At 36.5% G+C, this 15,846-nt stretch overlaps 4 protein-coding genes across 4 annotated transcripts; 1 reads left to right on the top strand and 3 right to left on the bottom strand.

Moving 5' to 3' along the window:
* Positions 2,561-5,876, bottom strand: LOC104718193 (G-type lectin S-receptor-like serine/threonine-protein kinase B120). The gene is made up of 6 exons (XM_010435884.1): positions 4,284-5,876; positions 3,974-4,209; positions 3,665-3,875; positions 3,340-3,577; positions 3,087-3,234; positions 2,561-2,969 (listed from the first exon to the last, which is right to left on the bottom strand). Exons 1-6 carry the CDS (start codon positions 5,689-5,691, stop codon positions 2,652-2,654), a joined length of 2,559 nt encoding a protein of 852 aa, XP_010434186.1. The 5' UTR covers positions 5,692-5,876; the 3' UTR covers positions 2,561-2,651.
* Positions 6,997-10,054, bottom strand: LOC104718192 (cysteine-rich receptor-like protein kinase 28). Its single transcript, XM_010435883.2, has 7 exons — positions 8,910-10,054; positions 8,687-8,818; positions 8,501-8,613; positions 8,204-8,414; positions 7,876-8,119; positions 7,631-7,787; positions 6,997-7,548 (listed from the first exon to the last, which is right to left on the bottom strand). The coding sequence occupies exons 1-7, from the start codon at positions 9,766-9,768 to the stop codon at positions 7,240-7,242; spliced, it is 2,025 nt and encodes a 674-aa protein (XP_010434185.1). The 5' UTR covers positions 9,769-10,054; the 3' UTR covers positions 6,997-7,239.
* On the bottom strand, positions 10,398-13,830 carry LOC104718191 (cysteine-rich receptor-like protein kinase 29). Its single transcript, XM_019230929.1, is given in 10 exon segments — positions 10,398-10,889; positions 10,986-11,142; positions 11,218-11,474; positions 11,477-11,548; positions 11,550-11,762; positions 11,851-12,005; positions 12,083-12,208; positions 12,310-13,072; positions 13,645-13,696; positions 13,793-13,830. Coding segments are annotated over 8 exon segments (1,746 nt in total). The 5' UTR covers positions 12,770-13,072; positions 13,645-13,696; positions 13,793-13,830; the 3' UTR covers positions 10,398-10,583.
* Positions 14,848-15,755, top strand: LOC109127071. The gene has a single exon (XM_019231383.1). It carries the CDS (start codon positions 15,111-15,113, stop codon positions 15,714-15,716), a length of 606 nt encoding a protein of 201 aa, XP_019086928.1. The 5' UTR covers positions 14,848-15,110; the 3' UTR covers positions 15,717-15,755.

The following is a 15,846-nucleotide window of genomic DNA, read 5'->3' as shown; positions in this document are numbered from 1 at the left end:
TTTTTTTTTTTTTTTTTTTTTTTTGTCAACCTACAGAGTCCAATTCAGAGTTGACAAATACAAAGTCGTTTTATTTCTGGATTTTCCTTTTTTTCCTCTTCTGATTTGTCAGGCTTCTTTTCCTTATGTACAAGTCGTTTTTTTCTTTATTTAGGGGCGTTTTTTTATTTTATTTTGTGATGTACTATAGTATTCTTATTGTGACTTTTCTTTCTCTTTCTTTTCTCAGAGGCTTCCATTACTTTACAATTTTATACAAGTCGTTTTTTCATTATAAATTTACTATTATTGGTCACCCTTTTTTGTACTTTTGTTACTTAAATTACTTTTTTCATAATTGGTTTTGTTTATAAAATATTCTATTGGAAATCTTGAGAACCAAACAACCAAATAGGTGTCTGAACAAGAAAAAAAATCAGTTGGTTAATGGTGATAAGATATCGATGAGATTAAGGATTAAAGAGACTGTACGACACATTGTACCAATAAGAGAAGAGAGATTATTGTTTCAGATTTTTTTCGTAGATTTCCATTTACATGATTATTAGTCAACCGTTTGCTATGCATGTTCGGGAGTTATATAAAAACCACTGTTCTTTTTTTGTCTTTCTTGTAATAAATAACTCTTTTTTTTTAAGTTTCTTTGTTTCCTTCCCAATAATAAACTTCAACTTCACCAAACAAACTCTGCTTTAACTTATGTCCGCATTCTCCGAAGACAAAAATGAAGGGGGCCGTTCCACGTTTTCCTGACTTTACTTTTCTCCAACTCTAAAATCTGTCCTTCCAAGTTCCAACCAATTTGATAAATTGGTCAAAAACTTGATAATAAATCCACCTATGAATATTCATCACCAAAAACAATGTTCTTACTAAATTCATATAAAGACGAAGAATAAAACATTCTATTATTTCGTTGACGAGTTCATAAGTTAAAATAGAATCAACGGGTTGGAGCTTGGAGGAGAAGAAACGTTATGTTAACTCGGTTTTTAAATTCACCATAAACCAAAACATTCTAACATTTGTAAATCTTCACCAACTATTTTGTAAGGCCGATGATCAAATCTTCAAAGTCAACGCTCCACAAGTCTTCGTTTTGAGTATCCTCATTATTATTCTTCGCTTCTCGTTTGATTGTACATACAGAGAGACTCTTATACTAACATATTTACAATCAAATCTCACATTTTTAATTAAATACATAATAATCTCCATCCAATGTTTGAAGAATAGATGTCTACTCTTGTCGATTTTAAACAGTTATGATGGTCCTCTTTCAACAATATCATTAATTAATTTAAATACTTTTCAAAACTACTATTTTGTTATGTAAAATATTATTTATTTATTTACCTTAAAAAATTTTCATATTATTTTTGATCATTAATCTTATTACTCCATCATTTTTTTAGCTGATTATTATCTAATTATAATGGTAAGTTGCTCAATTGGTATGTAAATTAATAGTATTTTTTGGAAGGGAAAATAATTAAGACTGCAGTAGATTTTTTTTGCTAAACATGGAAAAATTAGTGGATATTTTTTGCAATTAGCCTTAATTAATTTGACATATACGTAGAAACATAACTAGGATTTAATCCGCGCTACACCGCGGGACAATATTTTTAATTTTAAAAATTTTAAATTATATTGTATTCATTTGTTATTTTATTATTGTTTTATTAATTTAAAAATATATAAAATTTTACAGGTATTTGATATAAGTATTCAAAGTATAGGATTTTTGTATTGTTTTCAAGGTTTTAACCCGTGTGGTATATCTATAGTCTAGTAATACATTTATCTCCTGGTACACATCTAAAAGTGTTTAAAAAAAAAACAATTCCACTTAACTTCCTATATAGGATTAATGCCAACCCGTCTCACCAAAATCGAAATAAATTTTTGCGCAAAAAAAATTCTATATAAGTTTTTTATCAAGTTTAATTATGTTAATTGTTTTTCCAAATTAGCATACTTATATAGTTTATAATTTTTCCATGTCAATATATAGTTTATGATAATTAATAGAATTTTATTTTTTTTGGTAATTCTTCAAAAAAATAAAAATTAACCAAATTATATGGGGGTTTTCAACATATTTAATGTGACATTTTATAATTGGATTTTCGGTTTAGAAAATTTATTAATGTTAATATAATTATGGATATTGTAAACTTTTGTTATGGAAAATCTGTTGTATATCATTTAAATTTGAGAGATTCTAGCATCCATAAAAATAGTTTTGGAGATTTAATGAGTTAAAACTTTAATGGATAGAGTTGTTTTTGGAAAAATCGGAATGTATAGATGTTGTTAAGACTTTATGGCAATAAATGTAACAAATGTTGGTCAATTTAAGAAAGTTTAGTATTTGAGTTTCTCTGCATGTTATTTATGGAATTGTTTTAGGGTTAATGTTGCAAAAAAAATTAAATAATTAAAACTTAAGGGCATAAACCAAAATGTACTTGAAAAATGTTAATACTGATTTCAACATCAAAATAAAAGCCCATTCATACATTTCACTTTGCCAACATAATTTTAACAACCAATATTACCCTAACTAAATTAACTTAAAAAATCATACGTTGTCACAATTATAATAAGAAACTTTACAAAAAAAAAAAGAAGAAGAAGAAAGAATCTTATCGCCCAAGGACAACCGTAGAAGTGATCTCATTAGAAGAAACAATGTACTGTTGGCTCGAATCAAGAGCAAAGTTGACATCAATAGAGTTTCTTCTAGTAGAAGTAAACGTTGGCTGTCTTGGCACAGCAAGCGTCGCTGTGTCACTCTCTAACATCAACAAAACCGCAGCCATGTTCGGTCTATCCGCAGCCGAATCTTGAACACACAACATCGCCACATGTATGCACCTTAAGGCCTCACGCTTATTGCACGTTACCCTGATCTTTGGATCCACAAGCTCCTCTGATCTCCCATGAGTATACAAATACCAAGCCTGCAAACCATTTCATTTCCCATCATTGATTAGAGCATTGTAAACCAAACCAAATTTTCAAATACCCATTTAGAGAGAACAATAGTCTTTTTTACTCGTTGGTTTTAGGAAACTTACATGACCAATGAGGCTTCCATGCTCAGAAGATCGAAGACTTGTGTTCCTCTTCCCACTAACTATCTCAAGCAACAAGACACCGAAGCTGTAAACATCGGATTTCACCGAGAAAAGTCCTTCCATCGCGTATTCTGGTGACATGTATCCGCTAAATTTACAAAAAAAAAAACAAAAAAAACCCGTTAAGAACATGATTTTCTCGTCATTCAAATGAAACATTTGCTCTGTTTTGGAATTCTGTTTTTTTACTTACTAAGTTCCAACGACGCGAACCGTGTTAGCTTCATTTTGGTTACCACCAAAGATCCTTGCCATACCAAAATCTGATATCTTTGGATTCATCTCTCCATCTAACAACACATTGCTAACCTTCAAATCTCTATGAATGATTCTCAATCTTGAATCCCTATGAAGATAAAGCAACCCTCTAGCAATCCCTTCAATGATCGAAAACCGCAGATTCCAGTCTATCAACTCTTGTTTCGTTTCATCTGTTACATACAAAAGAACAACAATAAGAAGAATGAAAGTGAAAAACTTAATTCTCTTAGTTATTAATCTTTAAAAAGGAAACGTACCGAAGAGGAAGAAGTCTAAGCTTTTGTTAGGCATATACTCATAAACAAGCATTTTCTCTTCACCCTCAAAGCAACATCCAAGTAACCTTACAAGATTACGATGTTGAAGCTTCGCTATGAGAATAATCTCATTCTTGAATTCATCAACTCCTTGTCCAGATTTACCAGACAATCTCTTCACAGCTATCTCACGCCCATCTTCAAGAACACCCTGAACGAAAAAAAATAAACATTGTCAATCATCAATAAAAACATCACAAACCTGGAAACACGAAACTTTGTCTACCAAAATAGATGTAATCAATCAACCTTGTAGACTGGTCCAAATCCTCCTCTTCCAAGCTCATTCTCTTTACAGAAGTCATTAGTAGCTGTGGCTATAGCATTCAGAGAAAATACAGGTAACTCTGATGTGTTAACAGCTTTTCCTTCAATCATTATATCAACAGATCCTGAAAAAGCTGAAGTGGTTTCTTTACTCTTGGTCGTAACAGCAACAACAACCGATGTATCAGTGCTCTTACCACAATATGCTCCAGAAACATCTGCAGATAATAAAGAGAAGTGAATCAAGAAGATCTTTTTGACTAGGAAATCAAGAAAGAACAAAAATTAGTACCTTTCTTTCTCTTGAATCTCCATAGAAACAGAGCAAAGACACCTAACAAAACCACACCAACAACAACCGCGACAATGATCACCACATTCTTGGATTTCTTCTTCCCCCCTATTTCGGAATCAGCAACACGGATATGAAGCGAGGAACCACCAGCTTCAAACTGCTGTAAATCTACTAAATCTTGGTTCCAAATCATGCATCCAATACCACCAATAACAGTATAAGCATTGCAAGAACAATTCTTCAGACATCTCTCTCTACAATCCGAAGGATCAACAAGATCATGTTCAGGGATCTCAAAATCCGGCAACTTGACAGATTTAAGAGTCAAGAACTCATCATCTCCAACACTTTTGTTCCTCTCACACTTCAAAGGTGTTCTTCTTCTACAACCTCTACTCCAGTTCCCTACAGAGACTGGCTCATAACCATGAACACAGCTACATATCCCATTAGTGCCCTTCATATCACAAATACCAAACTTCCCACAACGATTATACTGATCACACTCAGTATCTGGCTCAGACTGAAACTTAGTCCACTTCTTCAAAGTCTCGTTCCATCTCAACTCCTCTTCAGTACCATTATAAAGAACCTTAAACCTAAGCAACATAGATGGATCCGAAGGAACATACGTGAAGTACACGCTACCTGTTTCATCTGGTGGAGACGAAAGCTTAAACCCGTAAAGGTAATTCGTCAACCGAGACATAATCGGAATCCCCGTAAAAACCGCGGAGTTCCATTGACCGCTTCGCCACTTCCTCGTCTTGTTCCCTTCCCAAAGCACAATCTCTGGTGCTCCAGAAGGATCAACCCCTAATGAGTAATTACCAGGAGAAGGATCGGTCTCAGATCTCCAAGAGACGAAAACGTGGTTATCTCCGGTTTGTGGATTCACACGAACCTTCATCTGAGGTAAAAACGTATCAGTTGGGTGATCGAAACTCTCCCAAATAGCTGTATCTGTGTCGGTTTCAGACAATACAAAGTTTCCTGTATCGTGTATGGAAACGATTCTGTTGTTGTTGTTGTTGTTGTTGTTACTGCTTGATTTGATGCTTGTAGACCAGACAGTGATGTTTTTCCCGTCGAGTAACACAAGATTTCCGTCGTTGCTTATCGTAAGAACTCCAGACTGGTCTGAAATCGGAGTTGCTCTGTTTGCTACCCATACCACAGCTTTTTCCTCGATGTTCCCATACCAGATCCCTAGATAACGAGACGTGGAAGCTCCTGGACTGAAGAATCCGAGTTCGAATGTCTTTTGTGGAGAGACTAATGGTTTGTGATTGACACCGTCTCTTAAAGATTCTCCCCGTCTGAGTGTTTCTGCAGCCATGGAAGATTCGTAGAGGAAGAAGAAGAAGAAGAAGAAGAAGTAAAAGGTTTTGTGAAAGTTTATCATTTTGTGGGTTTATGCTATTGGAGAAGAAGACCCAAGTGAGAGTATTGGTAATAAAGGTTTGGTTTTGAGGTATGCTTAAAGATGAAAGAAGAGAAACAGAGGAACTGTGACAATGGTGGAAGCTTCCTTATTGCTAATAATTAATTAGAGGAGAGGTGCCAAAGGAGAAGGGATACAAAAAGTTAAAGGTTGCTGTGTGTTTTGTGACTATTTAGAAGTTTCTTTCTTTGTGTTGTCAGGTTGGAAAAGTTGGACCAGATGATTAAATTTAGAACTATTGTATAGTCTTTGGTGTAACAAAAAAGGTTAAATTGTTATAGTATCATCTTTATGTTAGTTATTATGGTCTTTCAAATCTTTTTCTTCAAAAAAAAAAAACAAAAAAACAAAAAAAAAATTAATTTTTCTTCATCTACTTTTTTTGTTCTTTTCCAAGGTTATACAACCCGCAGTAATATGTGATTGGGGGATGACCTAATTGTTTTGGAACTTTGTTCTCACAACTAAACGTTTTGGACGGTGTCAGTTTACATGATAGATAACGGTCCAAAGTTTATTAACAAAGAAACTTACGTTTTATAAAATCTTCTTTACTACTTTGGATAGTTTAACTAACTTACGTACAAGAATCCATTTATATCTAGTATGGACTAGTATGGACTACTTCTGACATTCTTACCTTAGTCCATAGTCAATATTTAAAAATGATGAGTATTTAATCAAATAGTTGATCAAGATTAGAATAATTAGAAGGTACGTAATACTATATTCCTATTGTACAAAGCTAGATGGTTTAACAAATTTAAAAAGAGAAATATAATAATGTGAAGCAAGTGGAGCAGTTGGCTTTGTATACGAAAGTTTTATTGGGAATATATATGTGCTTAGTTATTTTTAAAGCTATACTTGTTGTTGCCTTTGGCCGCCACATTGACTCATGTGGTCAAAGTATCGCACATTTGATTTGGATTGGTCTTCTCTTTATTTTATTGCACGTGACATTATTTTACATATCGTGATGTTTCAAACTGTACTCCTTTAATTGTTGTTTACTCGCCTAAGATCCATTAATAAGGCAACGTTAATTTTGTAGTAATCTTGTTGGCATGACTTTAAATTATTTCTAAGTGGATGCACTGGCATGTGTGGCACTAAAGCATATAATGAAGCTCTGCTCATACAATGCCAGATCGGTTTAAGAATTTACATTATTGATTCATTCAGTGGATTAGTTGATTATAAATGAAAAGTTACAAAAATATTAGTTTAATTGAGAGAATGTGGCTACTAGGCTTCATCTACTAATAAAGAAACATCACTCTCCATTTAAAAAATACTCCAAGGGTCCACAAAGCTTGGTCATAAATTCTATCGCTAGTTTATATGATTTTAATCATAATGAAATCGAATTCCGCTAATGACATATCACATATGTATGTGTATAGAAACTAAAGGAAAGAGCTATGAAGCCAAGACTATCTGAAAAAAAAAATCACAGAAACAAAACCCATTTATAGGCTTTCAGAGAAGAATTAAAGATTGAGCTCCCTAACGAGGAGATAACTCAGAAACAGTGACATCATTCGACGACATTAGTAACGTCTCTGTCGAAGAAGAAACATTCGAGGGCATGACACTACTCTCTACCACAAACGCAGGCCTAGAAGGCGTTGGGAGGGTATAAGAATCGCTGTTGAGCATAAGAGCAACCGAATCCATTGTTGGTCTAGTCGCTGAACTTTCTTGAACACATAAAAGACCAATGTGTATGCACCTCAAGATCTCGTTTCTTGATCCCGTAGTTAAACTAGCATCGATCACACTTAGTATAGTGTCGTCTTTCCAGCCTCTCCATACCTGACAAACAAACAGAATGATCACAACACGATGAACCAAACTGAAACCTCAAATATAATTACCGGTTTGGTTGTGTACTCACCCAACTAAGGAGATTTTCGGCATCTTCATCATTATTAGATCGACCATTGTTATTTCTCTTTCCCGTAATGATCTCAATGACTAATATACCGTAGCTGAAAACGTCTGTCTTCACCGAGAGTTGTCCGTGCATCGCGTATTCTGGAGCCATATACCCACTACAAGTCAAAATGAAATAACCGTTTTACATGAATTTACTTACTAAGTTAAATGAATTTATTAAGTAATTTAAATGAATTTACTAACTAGGTTCCTGCAATTCTGCTTGTGAATCGATTTGTCGAAGTTTGGTCTGTGTCAAAGAGTTTAGCTAAACCAAAATCTGCGATTTTCGGATTCATTCCTTGGTCCAAAAGAATGTTGCTAGCTTTAAGATCACGGTGAATTATCCGGAAACGAGAGTCTTCATGTAGATAAAGAAGTCCTCTAGCTACTCCTCCAATCATTTTGTATCGTGCTCCCCAATCCAAAAATTGACGCTTCTCAATATCTGCAACGGCACAAAGATTAACATAAGAGTGGAAAAAAGAATGGTAAGATCATATGGAGCTAGCAAATGGCGGGAAAAGATTACCGAAAATGAAATTGTCAAGACTAGCGTTCTTGATGAACTCATAGACAAGGATTCTTTCTTGTCCTTCTATGCAGAAACCTAAAAGCCTCACCAAGTTCCTATGTTGAAGCTTTGCAAGTAGTAAAATTTCGTTTTTGAATTCAACGTCTCCTTGTCCTGAAGTACACGATAATCTTTTCACCGCGATTTCTTGCCCACCAGACAACACACCCTAAAGACATGCGTAATCCTAATTTAATAAAAATCTCTCAAGACAATTCGAAGTTACAGTTTGGAAGTTTGCTGACAGAAACATACCTTATAAACTGAGCCAAATCCACCACGTCCAAGTTCGTTTTCTGGTGAAAAGTTATCTGTTGCTTCCTTTAAAGTTTCGAAGTTAACTAGCAGTGAATCTGAGAACTCATTCTCTGCAGTTGATCTAAGTATTAACAGCATATCCGTCATAGCAAGATAACATTAAAAACAAGAAGAACGTATTACCTTTGAATCTACCTACTGACTTGTTGTTCTTCTTCCAGTTCAAGGCCAAGCCTAGGAAACTTGCAAATACCACAATAAGAACTATTGGGATGATTATCGCGATAATGACTTTAGATCCACCCCTGCCCTTTCCTGCAATAAAACATTCACTGCCTTAAAATCTTAGAGATAGAAATTTCAAAAAACAACAGCAGAACACATTATTCAAGCATTTCTATGTTACCTGTTCTCTCAATTCTTGCAGCTGATGTTGGTGAGCCACCAGGTTGAATTGCAGGTGAATCAACGGGCTGAATTGCAGGTGGATCAGGCTCTAGATCGGCATCAAACTCATAGAACCTCCCAGTCTCAAATCTGAAGTTACAACTAGGAGAGAACCACCTAAGACCAATCTGACCATAACAACAACGTGGGATATTCTCAAACCCAAAAACTAAACAATCATTACAATCCTGTTCAGACAGATCCGGTGTACAATACGCACTTCCGTAGAATCTTCGGTGTCCCGTCGCACCCAAACCGCTCCCTTGAGCATATTTCCTATTCGGCCCACCAGCTGCTGCAATCCCTTTGAGTTTGTCCATCAGCTCTAGCTGCAGACGATCAAACTCATCTCTGTTTGCTGATGTATTTTTGCCCGCAATAAAAGACAGAGTTGGGGTCGTCTCTTTTCTTCCATAGATTGTCCTGTTCGAGTAACGAAACATACAGTGCGTGTACCATACAACAGCTTGTTTTGTCAGTGGACACTGCTCAGTGAGGTTTTTTGCAGCTGTCTGAATACAGCTGAGACAATCATCTCTTTTGACTTCTCTTCTACACAGACCAATTGCATAAGCTCTTTCTCCAGATGAGTCACCAGAAGAAAGGTTGTAGAAGCCATAAGCCTTGGGTGTGAGTGAAGAGAGAGAGGAGACAAGCCCATCCAGATTGCCGGCAAAATTGCTGTTGACCGTGAAGTTTCCTCCACGAGCTACACAGTTGAACCTTGGAGGAAACTCATAGGTATCCTTCTGAGCTAAGGCGATAAATGGTACAAATGTTAGGACACAAGCAAAGAAGAAAAAACTGACATGTTCCATTGCAGCTTGAAGCTTTTTTATTCTTCTGTAATCCTATGAGAAATCCCCATAACGTAATGCAGACTAAATATTGTAAAGGTCAATCTCACTTGACCTTGGAATCATTCAAAGCAGTGTGGTCTTTTGAACTGGTTCAAAATCGTACAGCAGAAAGAACACAACTTCTTGTGGTGGTCCAGGATAATAACAAATTCAAAGAATCAGAAAATGAAACCAACGACTTCAAGACTTCAAGACTTCAAGACTTCAAAGACTTCAAAGACAAAGACTTCAAAGACTTCAAAGACTTCAAAGACTTCAAAGAATTCAAAGACTTCAAAGACTTCAAAGACTTCAAAGAATCACAAAATTAAGTCAACGGTGTGAAAACGTTTATATATTCAAGACTTCTTTCCCCTCACGTACCAAGTACTTTCCCCTCACGTACCAGGAAGAAACTGAAAGTTCGATATAATTCCTTCAAATCAACTAGGAACTCTCTATCATCGTCTAAGCCAGTTTGTTTTACAATAACACTTCTATAGAAAATAATGGATTGCCTTTCAAGTCTCATTTTTTATATATGGACTCAGTAGAAAGTTTTCCCTTTTTCAATTTTCTGAACTTACTTACATATACACTATATCAAATTGTACCTTTAAAGAAATCTACAATTGATAAACTAGAAGAAGAAAACAATAAGACAAAGGAATAACGTATCTCACAGCTTCAGATGCGTGTTTATTCACAATAAGATCAAGCCAAGCTGCCTAAAAATTCACACAAACAAAATCCATTTCAAAGGCTTTCAGAGAAGAATCAAAAACATTTACAGACTAACGAGGAGATAACTCAGAAACAGTGACATCATTCGAGGACATATGTAACCCTTCCGTTGAAGAAGAAACATTCGAAGGCATGACACTCTCTAACACAAATGCAGGCCTCGAAGGCGTCGGAAGAGTAAAAGAATAGCTATTGAGCATGAGAGCAATGGTAGCCATTGTTGGTCTAGTTGCTGCACTCTCTTGAACGCATAAAAGACCAATGTGTATGCTTCTCAAGATCTCATTTCTTGATCCCGTGGTCAAACTTGGATCAATCACACTTAGTATAGTGTCTTCTCTCCAGCTTCTCCATACCTGAAAAAGAAAGAAGAAGAGAATCTCAAATTTTGTCAACAAGATGAACAATACTGAAACCCCAAATAATGGTTTGGTTTTGGATACTGTACTTACCCAACTAAGAAGATCTTCTGCATCTTCGTCATCATTAGATCCACCATTGTTGTTTCTCTTACCTGTAATGATCTCAATGACTAATACACCGAAGCTGAAAACATCTGTTTTTACTGAGAATTGTCCATGCATTGCGTATTCCGGAGCCATATACCCGCTATAAATTGAATTGATAACTAGTTTATACAGGTGTTTCTTGGATGTAATAAGTTAGTAAGAAAGATTCACTTACTAAGTTCCTGCAATTCTGTTTGTGAATCGATGTGTCATGGTTTGGCCTGTGTCAAAGAGTTTAGCTAATCCAAAATCTGCGATTTTCGGATTCATTTCTTGGTCCAAAAGGATGTTGCTAGCTTTAAGATCACGGTGAATTATCCGGAAACGAGAGTCTTCATGAAGATAAAGAAGTCCTCTAGCTACTCCTCCAATCATTTTGTATCGTACTCCCCAATCCAAAAGTTGACGCTTCTCAATATCTGCAATAGGCCAATGGCACAAAGATCAACCACAGTGTAGAAAAAAAGAATGGTAGCATTATACAGAGTAAAGGGCGGAAAAAAGTTTACCAAAGATGAAATGGTCAAGACTAGCGTTCTTGATGAACTCATAGACAAGGAGTCTTTCTTCTCCTTGTATGCAGAAACCTAAAAGCCTAACCAAGTTCCTATGTTGAAGCTTTGCAAGTAGTAAAATTTCGTTCTTGAACTCGATGTCTCCTTGTCCAGAAGTACCAGATAATCTCTTCACCGCGATTTCTTGCCCCTGAGAGAACACACCCTGAGGCATACATATCCCAAATTTGTAAATCTCTTAAATAAAGAAACCTAAGTTACCAGTAAGAAGCTATTTGGTCAAAGAAGCTAACCTTATAAACTAAACCAAACCCACCACGTCCAAGTTCATTTTCAGAAGAAAAGTTATTTGTTGCAGCCTTTAGAGTTTCAAAATGAACTAACAGCGAATCGGTGTTTGAGAACTCATCCTCGGCAATTGATCCCGACAAAGGCGATTTCCCAAGAACTGAATATGCAGATAGTAGTAGTTATCAAATTATAGTTCATCTTTTTTTTTAACAATATAAGAAGAACAGTTGTTACCTTTGACTCTATCTCCAGACTTGTTCTTCTTCCACTTCAAGACCAAGCATAGGCAAATTGCAAATGCAACAAGAACTATAGGGATGACTATCGCGATAATGACTTTAGATCCACCTTTGCTCTTTCCTGCGATAAACATTCACTGCCTTAATCTTAGAGACAGAAACATCTGCAGCTAGGGACAACGTTTGAAGCAGAAAACACAAACACATTTAACATATATGTACCAGTTCTCTCAGTTCTGGCAGACGACGTTGGTGAATCAGCAGGCTGAATTGCAGGTGGATCAGGCTCTAGGTCGGCATCAAACTCATAAAATCGCCACGTCTCAAACCGGAAGTTACAACTAGGACAAAACCACCGAAGACCAATCTCAGCATCACAACAACGTGGGATACTCTCAAACCCAAAAACTAGACAATCATTACAATCTTGTTCAGACAAATCTGGCGAACACTGGGCAGTTCCATAGAATCTCCGGTACCCCGCCGAAGCCGAACCGTTTCCTTGAGCGTATTTCCTATTCGGCCCACCAGCCGCTGCAATTCCTTTGAGTCTGTCCAATAGTCCTCTCTGCAGACGCTCAAAGTCATCTCTGTTTGCTGATATCACTTCATCCGCAATTAAAGACGTAGTGGGGAACGTCTCTTTTCTTCCATAGATTGTCCTGTTCGAGTAACGAAACATACAGTGCGTGTACCATACAACGGCTTGTTTTGTCAGTGGACACTGCTTGGTGAGGTTTCTTGCAGCTGTCTGAATACAGCTGAGACAATCATCTCTTCTGACTTCTCTTCTACACAAACCAATTGCATAAGCTCTTTCTCCAGATGAGTCTCCAGAAGAAAGGTTGTAGAAGCCATAAGCTTTGGATTTGAGTGAGGAGAGAGAGGAGACAAGGCGGTTGAGATTTCCAGCAAAAGTGCTGTTAGCTGTGAAGTTGCCACGGTCAACACAGTTGAAATCTGGATCAAACTCATAGGAATCAACCTGAGCAAAGGCATGAAATGGAACAAGCGTTAGGACACAAGCAAAGAAGAAGAAGATAACTCTGACATGTTCCATGGAAGCTTGAAAGAAAAAAACCCCAGTGTTTAATGAGTGTAGATATGGTAAAGGTCGATCAGATCAAATTTGACCTTAAAATCTTATTAAAAAGAAAGCAGTGTGTTCTTTCTATAAACTATTTCAAAATCTGACAGCCGAAAGAAGACAAGTTGCTGATCAAAAACAAATATAAAATTCAGTAGCAGACACAAGTGGACAACCTTTGTAAGGTTGTTTGGTCCTGCTGCATGATGATAGATTTACAAAATTTCAATATAAAATTCAGGAGTTGGTGCAGCGAATCAGGTCAACGATGTGAAATTGTTTTATTTTACATAAGAAGTGTTTATTTCTCACTTGTTTCCTCTCAACTCTAAAGTAACCAATATGAACCAAATAAGAAGTCTGAAACTTTAACAACTTGGAACTAAGACTAATCTTCCGTTAGTGAGAAATAAACTGAAAAAAACGTTGTCAAACTCAAATCCGAAGGGCTTGGGTGCATCAGAATATACCAGGACAAGAAATGTAATTGGAACTTCACTAGCTTCTTCATGGAGAAACCTACTACAATTTGCAAACCAGAAGCCAAGAAACAAATGTTAATTCTTTTAAGCACAGAAACATAACCCCAAACGTACTATAATGAAGAAAGTATCATACCTTATCACAACCCTTTGTTTGGAAATAACAACCCACAGAGTTCGAATCTCGCCATGGAAACCTCAGCACCCCAAAATTGAAGCCACGATTGACTCACGGCGGGAGGGAACATCAGAAGAAAGCAGAAGAAACACGCTGTGCATCTCTAAATAATCACGGCGACGTTAAAGATGATGAGCCAATTCGACGCCTTTGACTGTTCCCGTTTTCCAGAGCAGCTGTGTGGGGTAAGCTACATTGATTCATGGAATTTGAGAGCCCAAGTGCTCCCGGAATTTGTAGGGATAGTCAATAATCCAATCAGTGAAGACCAGTACGACCCGGACGTCGTTCGAACCAGCGACGACGGTGGATTAAGCTGTGAGAGAAAGAGTGAGGACGACGGTTTAGTTTATGAACTTAAAATTAACATCAGACCGGGTCCAAAAATGTAATAACTGGAACCGGTAACGATGAACTAACGTAAAACTAAATTGCGTGTTGTTTACCAACGGTTCGATTCATTTCAATTTCAGGATCCTTTTAATTTAGAATGTTGAGTTGTAAACCGAACTCTGGGATTCCCGGTTTGGTTTGAACTTATGGAAGAATGAAGATTGGTCGAAGAGGTAATTTAGAATGTTAAGAAGAACCAATGAAATGGATCAACAAGCCACAGAATATTTGACAGAAATTACATGAAACCAACAAGAAAGATCTTTGCATTATTATATGGGATTTGCTCTGTTTCTTGAAGATGCTCTGTTTCAAGTGTTTTCCATTTTTCTTTTGTAATATTAGAATCAATTCTTAGTGGTTTAATATATTGTTATTTTACTTGTTGTTTCGTAAACAGAACCAAAATAAATCATAACTTCATGTTAGAAGAACTTATGTTTCCGGAAAATGTGGGTCACTCTATTCTCATTCCTTCTTTGCTTGCAAGTTTCTCTTCTCTAGAGAGAGAGAGAGAGAGAGAGAGAGAGAGAGAGAGAGATTGAGGGGAGACACTCAGTATTTTAGGGATAAGACAAAAGTAGTCATATATATAGCTGTTTCAGGTTTTTTCATTTGTCTATATGAAAACTTCTCCGACTTCAAAAATACCATTCATTTAACAATGGTTTATATAAAAACTCTGCAAATGTTCGTTCCCTTTCATTTCAATTAAGGATCATTCTTTGCTTTCCTTACAAGGATCATTTCCCTAACAAACCCTTCCATTTAAAGTTGTCTATTCTTAATCGAGTTGATGATGATGATACGTGACTAAAAAGACAATCCGAGTCCACCATCCCTCAGAAAATAAAACTCAGGTTATAAGAAAAGGTTTAACTCAATGTTAGCTTTCACAAAGATGGCAAGATATCAAGGGTTGCTTCAAACCCGGGCTACTATGCTGTTAATCCGAAACTACCATAAACAGCCTGTTAAAGTTGTGTGGACGAAACCTGAAAATGGGTGGATAAAGCTTAACTTTGACGGATCAAGAGGAAGAGAAGGACAAGCCAGCATTGGAGGGATATTCAGAAACCACAAAGCCGAGTTCCTTCTTGGATACTCTGAATCCATAGGGGAAGCCACAAGCACCACGGCAGAGTTCGCAGCCCTCAAAAGAGGCCTCGAGCTGGTTCTGGAGAACGGATGGACGGATCTATGGCTCGAAGGAGATGCCAAGATCATAATGGATATCATCTCCAAGAGAGGGAGATTGAGATGTGAAGAGACAAAAAAGCATGTGAATTACATCAATGTGGTTATGCTTGAGCTGAGCAACTGCGTGTTGAGCCATGTTTACAGAGAAGGGAATCGAGTCGCTGATAAATTGGCTAAGTTAGGACATCAGTTTCAGGATCCTAAAGTCTGGAGGGTTCAGCCTCCAGACATAGTCTTACCAATTATCCATGACGATGCAAAAGGTAAGATTGTTCTTAGAACAAAATGAGCCCAAAAGAGTAAGTCTTTGTATATATCAATAGATTTTGTCAATAACAAGCCAGCTTATGTAAAAAAGAAAAACTTTTGTAACACCAAGATATATTCCACTTTATTATTCATAACCCAACAACAATCTG

Source organism: Camelina sativa, chromosome 10 (assembly GCF_000633955.1).
Source record: "Camelina sativa cultivar DH55 chromosome 10, Cs, whole genome shotgun sequence".
Taxonomy (NCBI): domain Eukaryota; kingdom Viridiplantae; phylum Streptophyta; class Magnoliopsida; order Brassicales; family Brassicaceae; genus Camelina; species Camelina sativa.
This window is presented reverse-complemented; position numbering and strand designations above follow the sequence as displayed.

Coding starts and splice junctions, on each gene's coding strand:
- LOC104718192 (XM_010435883.2), bottom strand. CDS start 9,768: ATGGAACATGTCAGTTTTTTCTTCTTTGCTTGTGTCCTAACATTTGTA. Junction 7,788..7,875: donor AGCAGAATTGCAGGAACCTA/GTTAGTAAATTC, acceptor TTTGACTTGTAG/TGGGTATATGGCTCCAGAAT. Junction 7,549..7,630: donor CCGAAAATCTCCTTAGTTGG/GTGAGTACACAA, acceptor TTTGTTTGTCAG/GTATGGAGAGGCTGGAAAGA.
- LOC104718193 (XM_010435884.1), bottom strand. CDS start 5,691: ATGATAAACTTTCACAAAACCTTTTACTTCTTCTTCTTCTTCTTCTTC. Junction 3,876..3,973: donor GATTTGGACCAGTCTACAAG/GTTGATTGATTA, acceptor TTTTTCGTTCAG/GGTGTTCTTGAAGATGGGCG. Junction 3,578..3,664: donor CTTAGACTTCTTCCTCTTCG/GTACGTTTCCTT, acceptor TGTATGTAACAG/ATGAAACGAAACAAGAGTTG.
- LOC109127071 (XM_019231383.1), top strand. CDS start 15,111: ATGTTAGCTTTCACAAAGATGGCAAGATATCAAGGGTTGCTTCAAACC.